General features: G+C 43.6%; 2 protein-coding genes across 6 annotated transcripts in view; one reads left to right on the top strand and one right to left on the bottom strand.

Annotated features, from left to right (window-relative positions):
* The first annotated feature begins 1,968 nt into the window (after positions 1 to 1,968).
* LOC115124262 (S-adenosylmethionine synthase-like) lies at positions 1,969 to 15,656 on the top strand. 2 transcript variants are annotated; one of them, XM_029653666.2, is made up of 9 exons: positions 1,969 to 2,277; positions 11,355 to 11,432; positions 11,652 to 11,774; positions 11,905 to 12,017; positions 12,145 to 12,288; positions 13,223 to 13,441; positions 13,625 to 13,807; positions 14,009 to 14,142; positions 14,331 to 15,656. In XM_029653666.2, exons 1-9 carry the CDS (start codon positions 2,187 to 2,189, stop codon positions 14,431 to 14,433), a joined length of 1,188 nt encoding a protein of 395 aa, XP_029509526.1. In that variant the 5' UTR covers positions 1,969 to 2,186; the 3' UTR covers positions 14,434 to 15,656. The 2 variants fall into 2 exon arrangements, with proteins under 2 accessions (XP_029509526.1, XP_064873588.1); XM_065017516.1 differs by lacking the exon at positions 14,331 to 15,656 and having other exon boundaries at positions 14,009 to 14,146.
* The window catches only part of LOC115124271 (prosaposin-like), an 85,152-nt gene continuing 79,917 nt past the window's right edge, over positions 14,914 to 20,148 (bottom strand). For 3 of the 4 annotated variants that reach the window (XM_065017519.1, XM_065017517.1, XM_065017518.1), the window contains 7 exons: positions 18,041 to 18,724; positions 17,829 to 17,942; positions 17,637 to 17,705; positions 17,351 to 17,534; positions 17,099 to 17,241; positions 16,932 to 17,012; positions 14,914 to 16,807 (listed from right to left, as the gene is read on the bottom strand). In XM_065017519.1, the coding sequence (XP_064873591.1) occupies positions 16,601 to 16,807; positions 16,932 to 17,012; positions 17,099 to 17,241; positions 17,351 to 17,534; positions 17,637 to 17,705; positions 17,829 to 17,942; positions 18,041 to 18,127 (885 nt within the window). In that variant the 5' untranslated portion in view covers positions 18,128 to 18,724 and the 3' untranslated portion in view covers positions 14,914 to 16,600. The remainder of the gene's footprint in view (positions 16,808 to 16,931; positions 17,013 to 17,098; positions 17,242 to 17,350; positions 17,535 to 17,636; positions 17,706 to 17,828; positions 17,943 to 18,040; positions 18,725 to 20,148) is intronic. The other variant, XM_029653703.2, reaches the window with a different exon arrangement.

The following is a 20,148-nucleotide window of genomic DNA, read 5'->3' as shown; positions in this document are numbered from 1 at the left end:
GAGTTGAAGTCGGAAGTTTACGTACGCCTTAGCCAAATACATTTAAACTCAGTCAGTTATGATCACCACTTTATTTTAAGAATGTGACATGTCAGAATAATAGTAGAGAATTATTTCATATTTTATTTTTTTCATCACGTTCCCAGTGGGTCAGAAGTATACATACACTCAATTAGTATTTGGTAGCATTGCCTTTAAATTGTTTAACTTGGGTCAAACGTTTCGGGTAGCCTTCCACAAGCTTCCCACAATATGTTGGGTGAATTTTGGACCATTCCTCCTGACAGAGCTGGTGTAACTGAGTAGGGATAGAGGCCTCCATGCTCGCACATGCTTTTTCAGTTCTGTCCACAAATTCTCAATGGGATTGAGGTCAGGGCTTTGTGATGGCCACTCCAATACCTTGACTTTGTTGTCCTTAAGCCATTTTGCCACAACCTTGGAAGTATGCTTGGGGACATTGTCCATTTGGAAAACCCATTTGCGACCAAGCTTCAACTTCCTGACTGATGTCTTGAGATGTTTATTCAATATATCCACATCATTGTCCTTCCTCATAATGCCATCTATTTTGTTAAGTGCACCAGACCCTCCTGCAGCAAAGCACCCCCACAACATGATGCTGCCACCCCCGTGCTTCATGGTTGGGATGGTGTTCTTCAGTTTGTGAGCATCCCCCCTTTTCCTCCAAACATAACAATGGTTTTTATGGCCAAAAAGTTATATTTTTGTTTCATCAGACCAGAGGACATTTCTCCAAAAAGTGTGATTTTTGACCCCATGTGCAGTTGCAAACCGTAGTCTGGCTTTTTTTGTGGCGGTTTTGGAGCAGTGGCTTCTTCCTTGCTGAGCAGCCTTTCAGGTTATGTCGATATAGGACTCGTTTTACTGAGGGAGATAGATACTTTTGTACCTGTTTCCTCCAGCATCTTCACAAGTTCCTTTGCTGTTGTTCTGGGATTGATTTGCACATTTCGCACCAAAGTATGTTCATCTCTAGGAGACAGACCGCGTCTCCTTCCTGAGCAGTATAACGGCTGCGTGGTCCCATGGTGTTTATACTTGCTTAATGTTGTTTGTACAAATGAATGTGGTACCTACCTGATTTCTTTTGATTTTCCCTTGATGTCAAACGAAGAGGCATTGAGATTGAAGGTAGGCCTTGAAATACATCCACAGGTACACCTCCAATTGACTCAAATTATGTCAATTAGCCTATCAGAAGCTTCTAAAGCCATGACATAATTTTATGGAATTTAGCATGTTGAATAGGCAAGAAGCTGGGTATGAACCAGTGGAGGCTGCTGAGGGGAGGACGGCTCATAATAATGGCTGGAACAGAACGAATGGAATGGCATCAAACACATGGAAACCAGGATACCATTCCACTCATTCCGCTCCACCCATTACCACGAGCCCATCCTCCCAGCTAAGGTGCCATCAACCTCCTGTGCTATTCAGGTCCCACTTGGTCGTAGGGAAGTCAACTGCTTAATCTGGGCAAACGGGCTCAATCTTTGGCAGGGAATGGGACACTAGTAGTAAGGGGAGGCAATTGTATTGCATGCATCGGTCAGTATGAGATGTACTAGAGAGGACGTTGTGTGGAGTAGACTATGGTTTGGGAGTACAGGTTTGATTGCCATGTTGTGGATGATACGGAGACATGAAACAGGTCTGTGTGATGAGTGTTTAGAGAAGGAAACGGTGGAGCACGTGTTGATATTTGTGAATTGTATGATGTAGATGATGTAGACTGTGTGAACGACTGTGTGAAAGGGTTAGAGAGGCTGGATTGGGGTTTGGGTGGTGTAGTGGTGGAGGAAAGTGGTGTCTAGGAGCTCTATTTTACTTTCTTAGAGGAACATGATTAAAGAAGATGATTTTATGTAGTTAGGCTGTGACTGGCCTTACACCCCAGTAGGTGGCAGTGTATGCACCTTGAAAGTTGAATGCGATCCGCCAACCCAATCCGGAAGAAGAAGACGCAAGAAAAAGGATAAATACCAACACCACCAATTTGTTTTTCCGAGAACACCGGCCAAATAACAAGTCTTCAGAGCCTGGTACTTTTTGTTTTTGTTTATTGGGAATTATAATTAATATCAGAAATCATATTTTGTTAAACCACAGTTGACACATTTTAGGTAGCTAGTTATAGCTCGGCAAATAACAATTCCTTTAAAATGAACCGGCAATTGAATGGTTTCCATAACTCGCTCATTGAAGATGACTGCTTTTTGTTCACCTCTGAATCTGTTGGGGAAGGTCATCCAGGTGAGTTTGCAATGCCTCGGTCTTATTTATTTATAGCTAGCTCGGCAACGTTCGCTAGTTTCTATTTTTCGACACAAGGTCATGGCGTAGATTCAGTAACAACTACAGTAACAAAGTGCTAAAAAATGGGTGCCAGTCATTTTTACGAACACGCATAACGTTACTTAATATACTGTTTGTATGGCTCGCCAGCTAGTTAATTGACAATGTTTTCACATTTTCTGATCTTTGAGACGAACGATGTTATGAATGGGGAACACGCGATCGGGTCAGACCCATTTCTTTCCAGTTTATGTTCAGGCCACGCGGGATGCCTTTGCCCTAGCATGTTGTGTCAAGCTAGCTAGCTAGTAGCCGATAATGCTAATCCAGAAAAGTAGGTCACTAAATTACTTGTCTGGATTGTTAAACCACCTCTGATAGGTTCGTTGAAAAACGGAACATGTATGCCATATTGTTTTTATATATTCGTTTCTTACAGTAAATGTGTTGGTACATTTGCCCGAGTCGAACACAGGTGTTGCATCAATAGACAGAGAGCCCGTTAGTGACACATCTTTCACGACTGCGCGTGATGAGTACAGTAGGTTGTTATCATCTGGTCACTGGGTTAGCTGAGCTCTCAAACGGTCAGTACTGTCGTTGTGTATCTTAGTTCATTACAGTGCGGTTCAGTTGTCGGTGACATTTTGATTGGCAGAAGCATTGGGCCGCGTAACATAATAACGCTGGTGTATTTACACGACAACATTGCTCCCTATTTAGGATATCCGTTCAAAAACGCATCTTTTGAACAATGTTAAAAACAATTATTGTGTAGATACTCTAAGAAAACCAATGGTCCAAACTGCATGTCTCTATCATAATCCGTTCAAATGGTAATGGTGTTCTTACCCTTGTAGGATGGTTAAAATTAGTGACTAAATCAATGGAGGCCAACTAGAGAAAAGTGGTCAAAACTCTGGAAAACTGTCAGTGAGGCTGGATGCTGTGCAAGAATTAAGGATAAATGGACAGGCTTACGGCTGAACTAATCTTCTCGAATCTGGAGAACATAAACAAATATACAGATAACATAGATATTGATTTTGATACAGCGCATGTAGTATTTTAGTATATGTTTTTCACATTATGCACATGAAATTCCTTTTTTTTTTTTTTACAAAAGCAAGCATATTTCTGTGAAATGTCAATGGAGCACAGTGTACCATTTACATTTAATTCAGTTTGTCAAGTTATTTGTCTTTTTGCGACCGGCGGAAACAACTTTGCAGTCACTACAACGTTTAAAATTCTCACTGCCTTAGACTGCTGCACCACTCAGGAACCCGGTGCTTATTGTATATATTAGGTTATGAAATCGGACTTTTGGGATATGATTGTAATTAAATGTGGAGACCACACTGAATGATTCAGAACATGAAGAATCATATGTCTTGGTAGTGCCCACTGGGCAGTGGGAGTGGACACCCTACCCTATTGTATTGGGCTTCACAAAAACACAATATAGTGGAAAGCCAGAAGTTTAAAACAGTTAAATTTCAACTTACGTTAGTGGGAATTAAAACGAGAGGAATTTTATCCAAAATAACTAAAACGTATTAAAGTCGCTCTGCCATTTCCTGGTTGCTACTATTCTAATAGTTAGCCTAATTTCAGTTTGACAAAAAAAAGCAAGTATAGTGAATCACTATACCATCTAAACCACTTACAATATGTTTGGTTATGGAAAATACTTTTATGTTAAGTTGTTTGAAGCTTGTGTACATAACCAAAGCATAGAAATACCGGTCATTTGGAAGGTATTCACACCTTTTTCCACATTTTGTTATGCTACAGCCTTATTCTAAAATGTACACAATTGTTTTTTCCCTCAATCTACACACACTACCCAATAATGACAAAGCAAACACAGGTTTTTAGACATTTTAGCAAATTTATGAGAATCAAACAAACTTAGGCCTTATTTACATAAGTATTCAGACCCTTTACTCAGTACTTTGTTGAAGCACCTTTGCCAGCAATTATAGCTGTGAGTCTTCTTGGGTATGACGCTACAAGCTTGGTACACCTGTATTTAGGGAGTTTTTCCTGTTATTTTCTGCAGATCCTCTCAAGCTCTGTTTGGTTGGATAGGGAGCGTTGCTACACAGCTATTTTCAGGTATCTCCAGAGACTTTCGATCGGGTTCAAGTCCGGGCTCTGGCTGGGCAGCTCAAGGACATTCAGAGAGACTTGTCCCGACGCCAATCCTGCTTTGTCTTGGCTGTGTGCTTAGGGGAGTTGTCCTGTTGGAAGGTGAACCTTCGCCCCAGTCTAAAGTCCTGAGCGTTCTGGAGCAGGTGTTTATCAAGGATCTCTCTACTTTGCTACATTAACTTATCCCTTGATCCTGACTAGTCTCCCAGTCCCTGCTGCTGAAAAACATCAAATCAAATTTTATTAATCACATGTGCTGAATACAACAGGTGTAGCCCTTAGTGTAATGCTAACTTACGATCCCCTAACCAACAATGCAGTTTAAAAATATATGGATAAGATATAAAGTAACTAGTAATTTAAGAGCAGCAGTAAAATAACAATAGACTTAATACGGGGGGGTACTGGTACAGAGTTGATGTGCTCGGGCACCGGTTGAGGTAATATGTACATGTAGGTAGACTTTAGAGGTTGATCGATTTATGATTTTTCAAAGCCGATACCGATTATTGAAGGACCAAAAAAGCCAATACCGATTAATCGACATTTATTGGATATTTCAAACTTTTTTAACAAATCAAAAACTGAAAAATTGGGCGTGCAAAGTTATTCAGCCCCCTTAAGTTAATACTTTGTAGCGCCACCTTTTGCTGCGATTACAGCTATAAGTCGCTTGGGGTATGTCTCTATCAGTTTTGCATATCGAGAGACTGAAATTTTTTCCCATTCCTCCTTGCAAAACAGCTCGAGCTTAGTGAGGTTGGATGGAGAGCATTTGTGAACAGCAGTTCAGTTCTTTCCACAGATTCTCGATTGGATTCAGGTCTGGACTTTGACTTGGCCATTCTAACACCTGGATATGTTTATTTTTGAACCATTCCATTGTAGATTTTGCTTTATGTTTTGGATCATTGTCTTGTTGGAAGACAAATCTCTGTCCCAGTCTCAGGTCTTTTGCAGACTCCATCAGGTTTTCTTCCAGAATGGTCCTGTATTTGGCTCCATCCATCTTCCCATCAATTTTAACCATCTTCCCTGTCCCTGCTGAAGAAAAGCAGGCCCAAACCATGATGCTGCCACCACCATGTTTGACAGTGGGGATGGAGTTTTCAGGGTGATGAGCTGTGTTGCTTTTACGCCAAACATAATATTTTGCATTGTTGCCAAAAAGTTCAATTTTGGTTTCATCTGACCAGAGCACCTTCTTCCACATGTTTGGTGTGTCTCCCAGGTGGCTTGTGGCAAACTTTAAACAACACTTTTTATGGATATCTTTAAGAAATGGCTTTCTTCTTGCCACTCCTCCATAAAGGCCAGATTTGTGCAATATACGACGGATTGTTGTCCTATGGACAGAGTCTCCCACCTCAGCTGTAGATCTCTGCAGTTCATCCAGAGTGATCATGGGCCTCTTGGCTGCATCTCTGATCAGTCTTCTCCTTGTATGAGCTGAAAGTTTAGAGGGACGGCCAGGTCTTGGTAGATTTGCCGTGGTCTGATACTCCTTCCATTTCAATATTATCGCTTGCACAGTGCTCCTTGGGATGTTTAAAGCTTGGGAAATCTTTTTGTATCCAAATCCGGCTTTAAACTTCTTCACAACAGTATCTCGGACCTGCCTGGTGTGTTCCTTGTTCTTCATGATGCTCTCTGCGCTTTTAACGGACCTCTGAGACTATCACACTGCAGGTGCATTTATACGGAGACTTGATTACACACAGGTGGATTGTATTTATCATCATTAGTCATTTAGGTCAACATTGGATCATTCAGAGATCCTCACTGAACTTCTGGAGAGAGTTTGCTGCACTGAAAGTCAAGGGGCTGAATAATTTTGCACGCCCAATTTTTCAGTTTTTGATTTGTTAAAAAAGTTTGAACTATCCAATAAATGTCGTTCCACTTCATGATTGTGTCCCACTTGTTGTTGATTCTTCACAAAAAAATTCAGTTTTATATCTTTTTGTTTGAAGCCTGAAATGTGGCAAAAGGTCGCAAAGTTCAAGGGGCCGAATATTTTGCAAGGCACTGACTATTGGATGTTCTTATAGGCACTTTAGTATTGCCAGTGTAACAGTATAGCTTCTGTCCCTCTCCTCGCCCCTACCTGGGCTCGAACCAAGAACACATCGACAACAGCCACACGAGAAGCAGTGTTACCCATAACTCCACAAAAGCCGCGGCCCTTGCAGCGCAAGAGGAATAACTACTCCAAGTGTCAGAGCGAGTGACGTTCGAAATGCTGTTAGTGCACACCCAGCTAACTAGCTAGCCATTTCACATTGGTTACACTAGCCATTAGGCTGATAGGCTTAAAGTCATAAACAGCGCTGTGCTTGTGAAGAGCTACTGGCAAAACGCACGAAAGTGCGGTTTGAATGAGTGATTACGAGCCTGCTGCTGCTCAGTCGGACTGCTCTGTCAAATCAGACTTAATTATAACATAAAACACAGAAATACGGACCTTCATTAATATGGTCGAATCCGGAAACTATCATCTCGAAAACCAAGAGTTAATTATTTCAGTCAAATACGGAACCGTTCGGTATTTTATCTAACGGGTGGCATCCCTAAGTCTAAATATTCGTGTTACATTGCACAACCTTCAATGTTGTCATAATTATGTAAAATTCTGGCAAATTAGTTCGCAATGAGCCAGGCAGCCCAAACTGTTGCATATACCCTGACTCTGCGTGCAATGAGCGCAAGATAAATGACACAATTTCACTTGGTTAATATTGCCTGCTAACCTGGATTAGTAGTTATAACTAGAGATTATGATTGTTTTTAATGCTAGCTAGCAACTTACCTTGGCTTCTACTGCATTCGCGTAACAGGCAGGCTCCTCGTGGAGTGCATGTGGTTAGAGCGTTGGACTAGTTAACTGTAAGGTTGCAAGATTGGAGGGGGGGGTGGCGGCAATGTAAATAGTCTGGGTAACAATTTGAGTAGGTGTTCAGGAGTTTTATTGCTTGAGGGTAGAAGCTGTTTAGAAGCCTCTTGGCCCTCGACTTGGTGCTCCGGTACTGCTTGCTGTGTGGTAGCAGAGAGAACAGTCTCTGACTAGAGTGGCTGGGGTCCTCGACAATTTTTATGGCCTTCCTCTGACACTGCCTGGTATAGAGGTCCTGGATGGCAGGAAGCTTGGCCCCAGGGATATACTGGGCTGTTCGCACTACCCTCTGTAGTGCCTTGCTGACGGAGGTTGAGCAGTTGCCATACCAGGCAGTGATGCAACCAGTCAAGATGCTCTCGGTGGTGCAGCTGTAGAATCTTTTGAGGATCTGAGGACCCATGCCAAATCTTTTCAGTCTCCTGGGGGGGAATAGGTTTTTGTCGTGCCCTCTAAACAACTGTCTTGCTGTTCTTGGACCATGTTCGTTTGTTGGTGACGTGGACACCAAGGAACTTAGCTCTCAACCTGCTCCACTGCAGCCCCATTGAGAATGGGGGTGTACTCTGTCCTCTTTTTCCTGTAGTCCACAATCATCTCCTTTATCTTGATCACGTTGAGGTAGAGGTTGTTGTCCTGGACCACACGACCAGGTCTCTGACCTGCCTATAGACTGTCTCGTTGTTGTCGGTGATCAAGCCTACCACTGTTATCAGCAAACTTAATGATGGCGTTGGAGTTGTGCCCCCCCCCATGCAGTCATGCGTGAACAGGGAGTGCAGGAGGGGACTGTGCACACACCCTTGAGGGGCCCCTGTGTTGAGGATCAGTGTGGTGGATGTGTTGTTACCTACCCTTACCACCTGGGGGCGGCCCATCCGGAAGTCCAGGATCCAGTTGCAGAGGGAGTTTAGTCCCAGGGTCCTTAGCTTGTTGATGAGCTTTGAGGGCACTATGGTGTTGAACCCTGAGCTGTAGTTGATGAATAGCATTCTCACATAGGTGTTCCTTTTTATCCAGGTGGGAAAGGGCAGTGTGGAGTGCAATAGAGATTGTGTCATCTGTGGATCTGTTGGGGCAGTATGCAAATTGGAGTGGGGTCTAGGGTTTCTGGGGTAATGGTGTTGATGTGAGAATAGCATAATGCTGCCACCACCATGCTTCACTGTTAGGGATGGTGCCAGGTTTCCTCCAGATGTGTGAAGCTTGGCTTTCAAGCAAATTAGTTCAATCTTGTTTCTCATGGGCAGTCCTTTAGGTGCCTTTTGGCAAACTCCAAATGGACTGTCATGTGCCTTTTACTGAGGAGTGGTGTCTGTCTGGCCACTTTACCATAAAGGCCTGATTGGTGAAGTGCTGCAGAGATTGTTGTCCTTCTGGAAGGTTCTTCCATCTCTACAGAGTGACCATCGGGTTCTTTGTCACCTCCCTGACCAAGGCCCTTTTCCCCCGATTGCTCAGTTTGTCTGGGTGGCCAGCTCTAGGAAGTGTCTTGGTGGTTCCAAACTTTTTGTTTAAGATTGTTGGAGGCCCCTGTGTTCTTGGATGTTCAAAGCTGCATAAATGTTTTGGTACCCTTCCTCAGATCTGTGCCTACACAGTCCCGGAGCTCTGCGGACATTTCTTTGAACCCATGGCTTGGTTTTTGCTCTGACATGACTGTCAACTGTGGGACCTTGTATAGACAGGTGTGCCTTTCCAAATCATGACCAATCAATATATTTTACCACAGGTTTACTCCAATCAAATTGTAGAAACAGGATGCACCTGAGCTCAATTTCGAGTCTCATAGCAAATGGTTTGAGTACTTAGGTGAACAAGGATTTTAATTTTAATTTATTTTATTTTATTTATAAAAAAATAAAAAAAATGTTTTACTTGTTTTTGCATTTTTTTGTCTTTGCTAATGCTAAGTCAGTCCACTAAATTACATTTGCATTACAGTAGCTAACCAGGTGTTCTGGCTACAGCTGTCCAGTGCAAGTTTAAGTGCCGTGCTCACTCCACATATGGGGGAGGAGGACCGCTTCATTGCAGATGATTATCTAGCCTTATCTCCATTCTTAATATAGGCCTAGGGCTCTTCTCCAGGGACTGCAGTGCAACTGTGGGCAGCCTGTCGCATGTACCTTTTGGCACAAGAAACTGCTTTGAGAAAGCGGTCACTGTGGTAACGATACAGCGCACATGATAATCCGGTAAATTGAAGTCAACATGGTGTTGTGAGGTCTTGTAGAGGCTTGATCCAATAACTGCACCGGTTTCCCTGCAGGGCTGCAGGCCAGGGTGTGAATGTATTGCTGTTAGGAATGTGGCAACTGTAGTACTTTGCAGCGGTCGCTCATACAGTGCATTCGGAAAGTATTCTGACGCCTTCCCTATTTTGTTACTTTAGAGCCGTATTCTAAAATTGATTATTTAATTGTTTCTCGTCAATCTACACACAATACCCCATAATGACATAGAGAACGGGTTGAGAAATTATTGCAGAAGTATGAAGAAAAACAAGTATTCAGACCCTTTGCTATGAGACTCGAGATTGAGCTCAGGTGCATTCTGTTTCCATTGATCATCCTTGATTTTTCTACAACTTGGAGTACACCTGTGGTAAATTGGACATGATTTGGAAAGCCACAGACCTGTCTATATAAAGTCTCACATTTGACAGTGCATGTCAGAGCAAAAACCAAGCCATGAGGTCAAAAGGAATTGTCTAGAGCTCCGAGACAGGATTGTGTTTAGGCACAGATCTGGGGAAGAATATTAGAGATTTGGCAGCATTGAAGGTACCCAAGAACAGTGGCCTCCATTCTTAAACAGAAGCAGTTTAGAACCACCAAGACTATTCCTAGATCTGGCTGCCTGGCCAAGCTGAGCAAACTGGGGAGAAGGGCTTTGGTCAGGGAGGTGAATCTGATGGTCACTGACAGCTCCTGAGTTCCTCTGTGGAGATGGAAGAACCTTTCAGAAGGACAACCATCTCTGCAGGCCTCCACCAATCAGGCCTTTATGGTAGAGTGACCAGACAGAAGCCACTCTTCACTAAAAGGCACATGACCGCCTGCTTGGAGTTTGCCAAAAGGCACCTAAAGGGCTCTGACCATGACAAACAAAATTCTCTTGTCTGATGAAACCAAGAATGACCTTTTTGGCCTGAATGCTAAGGGTCACGTATGCAGGTAACCTGGCACCATCCCTACAGTGAAGTATGGTGGCAGCATCCTGCTATGTGGATGTCTTTCAGCGGTAGGGACTGGGAGACTTGTCAGGATTGAGAGAATGTTGAACGGAGCAAAGTAGAGAGAGATCCTTGATGAAAACCTGCTCCAGAGTGCTCTGGACCTCCGACTGATGACAATGACCCTAAGCACACAGCCAAGACGACGCAGGAGTGACTTCGGGACAAGACTCTGAATGTCCTTGAGTGGCCCAGCCAGAGCCCAGACTTGAACCCGATCGAACATCTCTGGAGAGACCTGAAAATAGGTGTGCAATGACACTCCCCATCCAACCTGACATAGCTTGATCTGCAGAGAAGAATGGGAGAAACTCTCCAAATACAGGTGTGCCAAGCTTGTAGTGTCATACCCAACAAGACTTGCTGCTGTAATCGCTGCCAAAGGTGCTTCAACAAAGTACTGAGTGAAGGGTCTGAGTACTTCTGTAAATTTGATATTTCTGTTTTTTTGACTAAAATGTCTAAACCGGTTTTTGCTTTGTCATTATGGGGTATTGCGTGTCGATTGATGAGAGGAGGAAAAACAATTTAATCCATTTTAGAGTACGGCTGTAATGTAACGATGTGGGAAATGTCAAGAGGTCTGAATACTTTCCGAATGCACTGTATACTTGGCTGCGGAGTCTGGCTTGTGTTGCAAGTTACGGGTCTTGGTTTTGCAGGTATAACCTGTCTGGGGAATTGTTTAGCAGGATATTATTTTGCTACAGGATACACCCCATAACTCTTGTTTCTCTTGTTTGACAGATAAACTTTGTGACCAGATCAGCGATGCTGTGCTTGATGCGCATCTCAAGCAGGACCCTGATGCCAAAGTGGCATGTGGTAAGGATCAATCACATCTATAAACAAAGAAAATGTTTCTATAGCTTTGTCCATGTTGCACTGTCTGATGCTGTAATATGCCCTTTTGCCCCTCCCCCATCCTAGTTAGCTAATGCACACGTTTACCTTAGTCTCTCACCCACTTTCCTTCACTTGATTTCACTCCATCTGTCCCCAGTCTTGCTCACGTGCTTTCGCTTTCTTTCTGCATCTTTTCAGAGACGGTGGCTAAGACTGGGATGATTCTGTTGGCAGGGGAGGTCACCTCCAGGGCCAACGTAGATTACCAGAAGGTCGTCAGGGACACCATCAAGCAGATTGGCTATGATGACTCATCCAAGGGTATTATGGCAAATTTGCCTCTAATTTCATTGATTTGAATACATTGTTTTAAGATGTCACAGGGTTAGCTTTGGCAAAGATATACAGACCGTAAGTAACACTGAGGTTTGACTCTATTCACTTCCCATAGGCTTTGACTATAAGACCTGCAACGTCCTTGTGGCCCTGGAGCAGCAATCCCCTGACATCGCTCAGGGTGTTCACCTGGACCGCAAAGAGGAGGATGTGGGGGCTGGAGACCAGGTTAGAAGGCTCTTGTCGTTGACCGTTTGTGAGTCAGTGACTAATCGACTGGACCTTGTGTTCAACTGCATATCAGTGTTTATGGTTTTAGTCTCCACACCAAGTGCTTGACTGTTTTGCGTTACAGGGTCTGATGTTTGGTTATGCCACTGATGAGACTGAGGAGTGTATGCCCCTCACCATCGTCCTCGCCCACAAGCTCAATGCCAAGATGGCTGAACTGCGCCGCAACGGAACCCTGCCCTGGCTGAGACCAGACTCCAAAACTCAGGTTAGATTCAGCACCGCAGTCTATACACCAAGAATGGCAGGGATTGACATTTCAAAATCAAATAGCAAAATTGTCCTTGGTATGACCTTCTTAAAACAATTCTACATAGCTTAGTAGAACCCCCTGCCTAGACTGTTTAGTGTCAAAAATAAGGGGTTAAATACATGTATTTAAAAATATATATATATTTTTTAAACATTCCTGATCTTCTACTTCTCAGATATAGGACAGACTCTTCAGAACATTTTTGGGGGGACGATCTGTTCCATTTAGTGAATTTGTTATTCAAGGTTTTGGTATGGGCTAATAGCAATAAGGCCATAAATAGTTTTTCATCAAATAAGTTTTTTTATATTTAAAAAAAAAAAAAGTACTTAAATGAGTCTTACAATTCTAAATCAAATAGCAAAATGATCCTTGGTATAACCTTAACCATTCCATATAGCTTAGTAGTACCCCCACCGCTCCTGGTTTAGACTCTTATGGGTTAAGGTCTGAAATGCACTCACCAATTGGGCAAGGCGGGTGTATTTCTTTGGTTGCCAGAAGATTATGTTCACTTGGCCAGAAAAGGACATCTATTTATAAAATAATCTATAACTAAAAATACGTCCGTACACAGGGGTGGATTCTTTGCATTTTGGCTGTAATCAGGTAAAAAAATATATCTCCTGACCAATGGGGCAAATGAGCAGGCTCAACTTTCACAACCCCTCGGGTCACTTGCCCCGGGTGATAGGGCAACCCTTTACGGCTATGTTCACAAAACAATTCATGGAAATTCCTTGTCCAGAAGTATGTTTATAAAGCAGTGCTTTCAGGCACACTTGAGGCACAGCTATCTCCACTCGTATGCAGATATCCTCGTGCCTTACCTTGTAAGACATGTTGTACACTTTAAATTACATTTCATACCTCGTCTCCCCCTCTCTAGGTGACTGTTCAGTACAGGCAGGACCGTGGGGCCATGCTTCCAGTGCGTGTGCATACTGTCGTGGTGTCTGTGCAGCACGACGAGGTCATTTGCCTGGATGAGATGCGCGACGCGCTGAAGGAGCAGGTTGTGAAGGCAGTGGTGCCCACCGTGTACCTGGACGACGACACCATCTACCACCTGCAGCCCAGCGGCCGCTTCGTCATCGGAGGTCCTCAGGTGAGATATATTCTAGACCCATAGACAATGTACGGGAAGAAAAAAATATATCCTTAGAGATGTGATTAAGTAGGTAAATTATCTGTCAGATTTTAAAAAGTAGGCACTCTTATCAACACAAGATACAGCCACTTCCAAGGCTGTCCTGGGCTACTTGGCTTACTCTTCCTCTCCTGTTCACAGGGTGATGCTGGCCTGACAGGACGTAAGATCATTGTGGACACCTACGGAGGCTGGGGGGCCCACGGTGGAGGGGCCTTCTCTGGGAAAGACTACACTAAGGTGGACCGCTCTGCTGCCTACGCTGCCCGCTGGGTGGCCAAGTCCCTGGTGAAGGCTGAGCTCTGCAAGCGTGTACTGGTCCAGGTGAGGAATGAGCTAATGGCTGTTACCTAACCGTTTGCCTTTTGTTTTGTGGTCTTCGGCTTGTGGAGTCAGGTTTTGAATGCTATAAGAGTCATTCACTTTCTAGCTGTTATGCATCGCAATGAGATGAAAAGTAAAGGTAGCATATGTTATAATTACCTGTCATGTAAATCTTGATCCTGTTTGTGGCTGTGTTGTCAGGTAGCCTATGCCATTGGAGTGGCCCATCCCCTGTCCATCTCCATCTTCCACTATGGGACTTCCCAGAAGAGCGAGAGGGAGCTGCTGGACATTGTCAAGAAGAACTTTGACCTCCGCCCTGGTGTCATTGTCAGGTAGTGTGGAACAATGGTGGTCGCCGGCAACACTTTTTGTCAGCAAGGGGTCCCATGGGGTCAAAGCTGGTTCTTGTTGGCGGAGGGGTTCTACATTTAAATGGTGATGTTACACAGCTTGGTTTGCCCTCTGGTAATCTATGCATTTATTTATTTACCCAACACCTTACTGTGTTTCTCTGTTCCAGGGAGCTGGACCTGAAAAAGCCTGTCTACCAGAGGACCGCTGCCTATGGCCACTTTGGGCGGGAGGCCTTCCCTTGGGAGGTCCCCAAAAAGCTCAAATACTGAACCCCAACCTTCCCACCCAGAGCTGTAGGTGTACTACAGAAAAACCAACACATTCTGGGAGGGAAGAATGCTCCCCCTCCCAAAACGCTATCTACTCCCTTATTGAAAAATGGTACACCTCTGTCCCCTCTTTACCCACTTGAAACTGCTTGCACACTCCTTGAATTCCATTTCCCTGTCTTTCCCTCTGACTGTTCTGTAGTGATTTGACTTCACAGAAATATATTCTCACCCTAGCCTGTCTACCCATATCTTTAGCTAATCCACTCCCTGTACTCCATGTCATGTGCCAAGGAGTGGAATGTTAGCTAAAGACTACCCCCTTCCCTCTCTGTACCTAACCCCCACCCAATGTTTCTCCATTGGGTCAAATAATTCATGGCACATTTAGGGTTGAAGATTGCTAGGAGTAATTGGGCAGTTAGGTTGCAACTCTTGTCCCCCTTAGCTATTATTATAAAAATGGAAAACTTTTTGCCATTTTGTTAGACGTAACCAAAAATGTAATTGGTGAAGAGGAACGTGAGTTTGTGGTAAAATATGGTACCTTGTTTGGAAGTGTAATCCCTTCAGACCATGTTTTCTGATGTGTTACAGAGTCAGAAGCTGCTAATGACCTCTGGCTTGTTGGGATGTACCTTCCGTGTCTCTAGTTCTCTATCTCGTTCTTTGTCACTTGAAGATGTAATGTGAGGCACTCCCCCTCCTTAGACTGTGGTTACAGAGAAACTCAGCCCCTCATCAGGAGTGACGAGCTATCTTTAAAGTGTTCTACATAAACTTCGGGTTGCGGCCACAAGGTGGTGCTCTAAGCATTCGCCAGTGTTATTTATATTTCAGCGACGAGGGTTTGTGAGATGACTGACCTCCCAGAAGTAAAACAAATGTAATATTTTTGTTCTCATAGGCCCACAGATGGAAGCAAAAGTCTGGCTGGTGTTGTACAGAGAAACCAGCCTTGTTTACAATGCTCTCTGGGTCTGTGTGGACTGGGTCTTATTTTCTCTACTTTCTTGTCAGTCTGGTTACTGAAGGTGAAAAAGTGCCTTTTCTAGTCTTTTCCCACCCTCGCCACCCAAACCCTGCCTACTGCTAACCATCCCATCACATGTGATATAGCCTGTCTCTTGACCCCGAAACACCCCTTCCCTTTTCTCAAACGTTCCATTTCCAAAAGAAACGCTGCCCCACATGGGAAGTCTGAATAAAAGTATATTCTAGCATTCTGTACGTAAGTGTCTATAAAAAAAAAATTGTTCTGGTCAACATGCTACTCTTGCAGCACTAACGTCCATGGGCACTGTAACAGCGACGCAACTGAATTGGGAGAGGTATGAGGACAATAATGTACAGTGTTTGGAATGCACTGCACCATTTAGACAAAAGGGTCAGTCGCTGTAAAGGAAACGGTTTTTTATTATTTGAGTAAATTGATATAGTTGTTTAGCTTTGATCACTCCTTATTTTTAACATTTCAGTAACAATGAGAATGGGCATGAACACTAATATATTTGAGAAGGATTTTATGACTACATGTACAGCTAAAATCGCAAGCATACACGTTGCAAGTCAGTAGTTCTTCATATCGTTGGTGTGTCAACACCTCCAGCCCTAGTTTAATTTATCATTTCCCCAGTACCTTTTCTAGGCCACCTTTACAGCAAATATAAAGAATGTCTAGTTTCAATATCTCGATTGTGTTCTCTTGACAAATCCCCAGCCCTAGGAATTCATTGACTTGCTTTGTGGAGTTCATAGAGTGTGTACAGCAGATAAGGACAAAAGAGCTTTATAAAATATCATTGCAAAATACTCCGTGCAATCAATGTCCATGTCTGCAGGACATGTTCTCTGATATTGACACAGTAAATATCAAGTTTTTACAATTTGATGTTGAAAGCTTTGGGATCATTCATCGTAGCAAAGGCTTCAGGCTCTAAATCTTGGGATTGTCAGTCTGAAAAGAGAGTGGACCCACATTTACCAGAGTTGTGTGTAGAAACCAGTTTTCTGAAACAAATATTGTATGTCAACTTACCGTCCACTTTGTGAGTAGGTGCTGGGTGACGGTTCTTACTTCCACAAAAACTTCTGGCAGAAGGACACTGTCTGCATGAGACAAATTGTATAGCAAGATTTAAACAACTTTGTTGTTACGAAATCAGTACTATACTTTTTGTATTTTATATTGTAATGTATGTAGTGAAAAAGAGACCTTAGTCTCAATGGGACTTCCTGCTAAAAGAAAGGTCAAATAAAACGGTTTGTTTGGTGGCCTTACCCCGCATTCCAGGGCAGTCTTGAGGTCTCGGCACCTGTAGCTGGTGCCCAGAATGCATGGGTCCTCTCTCACTCCCCCACACAGACCCACCCTCTGAGAAACAAATGTCTCCAGTTACTCTTACAGTACATCCCCACCCAACCCATAGAAATGTGGATTTAAGTGACTTTCATGTTATGTTACAGTATGTAGTTGAGTGACTCTAAATATGACACACCTCACACACATTAAGGGCAGACTCTGGTTTACCCAGAACCCCCTTAAGCTGGTGGCCATGGAGCTTGGTGAAGCCGTCACACTGAAAAGAGAGAAATAAGACATGAGCCCAGAGGCTTCTATAAGGCGCGAGATGAGGGGTGATGTAGACCAGGGGGCAGGGCTGACCTTGGGGATGGCATTGGGGTGGAGCTGGCAGACAGAGCCCAGGAAGGAGGCGGTCTGGGGCTCTGAAGCATTGGAGCCCAGCTGTAGATGAGTCAAAACCGCCAGGGTCAGACAGGAGTCACAGTCAGACAGAGGAGCACTCTCTGAGAGAAAGTCATTTCAAAATGAGGAAATGGAGAGAGGGAGAAAGAAAAGTGACTATACAGTGGTGCAGGGCAGGAGAGCTTAACGAGGAAGTGGTAATCAACTCACCACTGACAAGCGTCTCCATGCCATGACAGATTTGAATGAGGGTGCAGATGGCCTCAGGGTTGATGTAGCTCAGGAGCATGTCCATCAGCATCTTACCATACTTCTCTATCAGGTTCTCACACTGATCTCTGTAAGATGAGGGCAGAATGCCACACACCTTCCCCAGCATATCAATCACAGCCATCTGGGAGGGGAAACCAATACAGGGAATGTGTGTGTTAGTGTGTGCGCATGCCTTAAATAAATGGAATCACTACAGTACTTTTATTTCTAAGGCATGCCTTACTTTTGGCAGCATATTCTTCAGTATCTTGATGAGATAAACGCAGAACGTACATTGTGGTGAGAACTGCACCTGGTAGACAGAAGGAAAACAAGATGAAGACAGACACAGTCAGGTTCAGACAGACAAAAACAGTCAGCAGGACACAGAATAGGTCAGAGAGAGAGAGCATTCATCTTGTTCTTTCTGTCTCACCATTGTCATGGCTGACTTCAGAGTGTCTTGAATGTGATTGTTCAGCAGGTCATGCTGCTGGCCCTCTGACTGGGAGCCACACAGTCCCAACACGGAGCACACCTTAGCTGGTTTCTGTGGGAGAGGAGAGAAGCTTAATTTAGGCTCATTCAGTCAGAATTATTTGAAGAAGTACCAACCAGGATCTTTCTCAACCTCCCACTAACACTTACGGCGAAGCTGGTCAAGAAGGCGAAGGACAGTGGGAGATTCTTATCCACCTGCTCCCGGCACAGTTTAGGTGCTGCAGGACCTGGCATGTGGTCACACAGTTTCTCCAGCTCGCTCCTGATCTTGGTCTGGGGATGGAGGAGTGGCAGAGGTTGAGAAAGATCCTGAAATCACTTTGAGATGCATTAAGTATATTTATTGTGTTCTGTAATCATTAACACGTATTAAAGAAAGTATCAAAAGCTACAGTAAAATACTTAGTAGTTTCTTTTCATGTTTAGATAGAAAACAGGGTGTCTCTAATACCACAGCAGTGCAGAACAGAAACGCACACATACTGTACCACTTCTAGTGTAGAATGAGGGTTTGAGATGGCCGTTATAGGGGTGTTACAGGTGAAAACCATATCAGGAACTGAACGTCTGTGTTTCCTTCTGGTTTGCTCAAAAGAAACCTCAAGACTCTATCCTCAACCTTACTTCGACAACCAGGAACAAAAACTGAACCAGGTGAATGGACATCATAATGCAAATAGTAGTGATCTGATGGTTATGGGTGTTTTTATGAATTATTAAATGTATGGTTCAGGGGTGTTCTGCTGATATATTCACCTGAATGTCTGGATTGGAGAGAAGGCCTGTAAGGAGTTCAATTATTTGGGTACAGTCCTGGCAGCTGTCCCATTTCTGAGCGGAGGAGAGGAAAAGAGAAGAATGCTAACACAAAGTTGTGGTGGGATACTGAGGAAAAGACCTCCATTTATTCTACTCAGTATATAAGTGGACATTTATATTATTCCTGAAAATGTACCGCCTGAAAAGCAGTGCTTGATTAGGATTAACTGTTCTTTCGTGTTGCAAAACATTTCCCTGTCTTTTATAAACTGACTGTTTTCTACCTTATTCTTTTACAAGAATACAGAAATGAAATTGGAATATACACATGTGGAATCATGTAGTAACCAAAAAAGTGTTAAACAATTCTTTATGTCTTTATACAAATATTTTAGATTCTTCAAAGGAGCCACCCTTTGCCTTGATGACAGCTTTGCACATTCTTGGTATTCTCTCAACCAGCTTCACCCAGAATGCGTTTCCAACCGTCTTGAAGGACTTCCCACATATACTGAGCTGTTGGCTGCTTTTCCTTCACTCTGCAGTCCAACTCATCCTGAACCGTCTCAATTGGGTTAAGGTCGGGTGATTGTTGAGGCCAGGTCATCTGATGCACCACTTCATCACTCTCCTTCTTGGCCAAATAGCCCTTATACAGCCTAGAGGGGTCAATACACAGCCTGGAGGTATCATTACACAGCCTGGAGGTGTGATGGGTACTTGTCCTCTTGAAAAACGAATTATAGTCCCACTTAGCGCAAGCCAGATGGGATGGCATATCGCTGCAGAATGTTGTGGTAGCCATGCTGGTTAAGTGTGCCTTGAATCCTAAATAAATCACTGACAGTATCACCAGCAAAGCACCATCACACCTACTCTTCCATGCTTCACGGCGGGAACCACACATGTGGAGATCATCCGTTCACCTAGTCTGCGTCTCACAAAGACACAGCGTTTGGAAACAAAAACCTCAAATTTGGACTCATCAGACCAAAGGACAAATTTCCACCAGACGAATGTCCATTGATCCTGTTTCTTTGCAGCAATTTGACCATGAAGGCCTGATTCACACAGTCACCTCTGAACAGTTGATGATGTGTCTGTTACTTCAACTCTGTGAAGCATTTATTTGGGCTGCAATTTCTGAGACTGGTAACTCTAATGAACCTATCCTCTGCAGCATAGGTAACTCTGGGTTTTCCTTTCCTGTGGTGGTCCTCATGAGAGCATGTTTCATCATAGTGCTTGATTGTTTTTGCGACTGCACTTGAAGAAATGTTCAAAGTTTTTTCAATTTTCCGGATTGACTGACCTTCATGTTTTATAGTAATGAGTGACTCTTATTTCTCTTTGCTTAATTGAGCTGTTCTTGCCATAATATGGACTTGTTCTTTTGCCAATTAAGGCTATCTTCTGTATACCACCACTACCTTGTCACAACACAAGTGATTGGCTCAAACGTACTAACAAGGAAAGAAATTGCATAAATGAACTTT

The sequence above is a fragment of the Oncorhynchus nerka genome, linkage group LG4 (assembly GCF_034236695.1).
Source record: "Oncorhynchus nerka isolate Pitt River linkage group LG4, Oner_Uvic_2.0, whole genome shotgun sequence".
Classification (NCBI taxonomy): domain Eukaryota; kingdom Metazoa; phylum Chordata; class Actinopteri; order Salmoniformes; family Salmonidae; genus Oncorhynchus; species Oncorhynchus nerka.
This window is presented reverse-complemented; position numbering and strand designations above follow the sequence as displayed.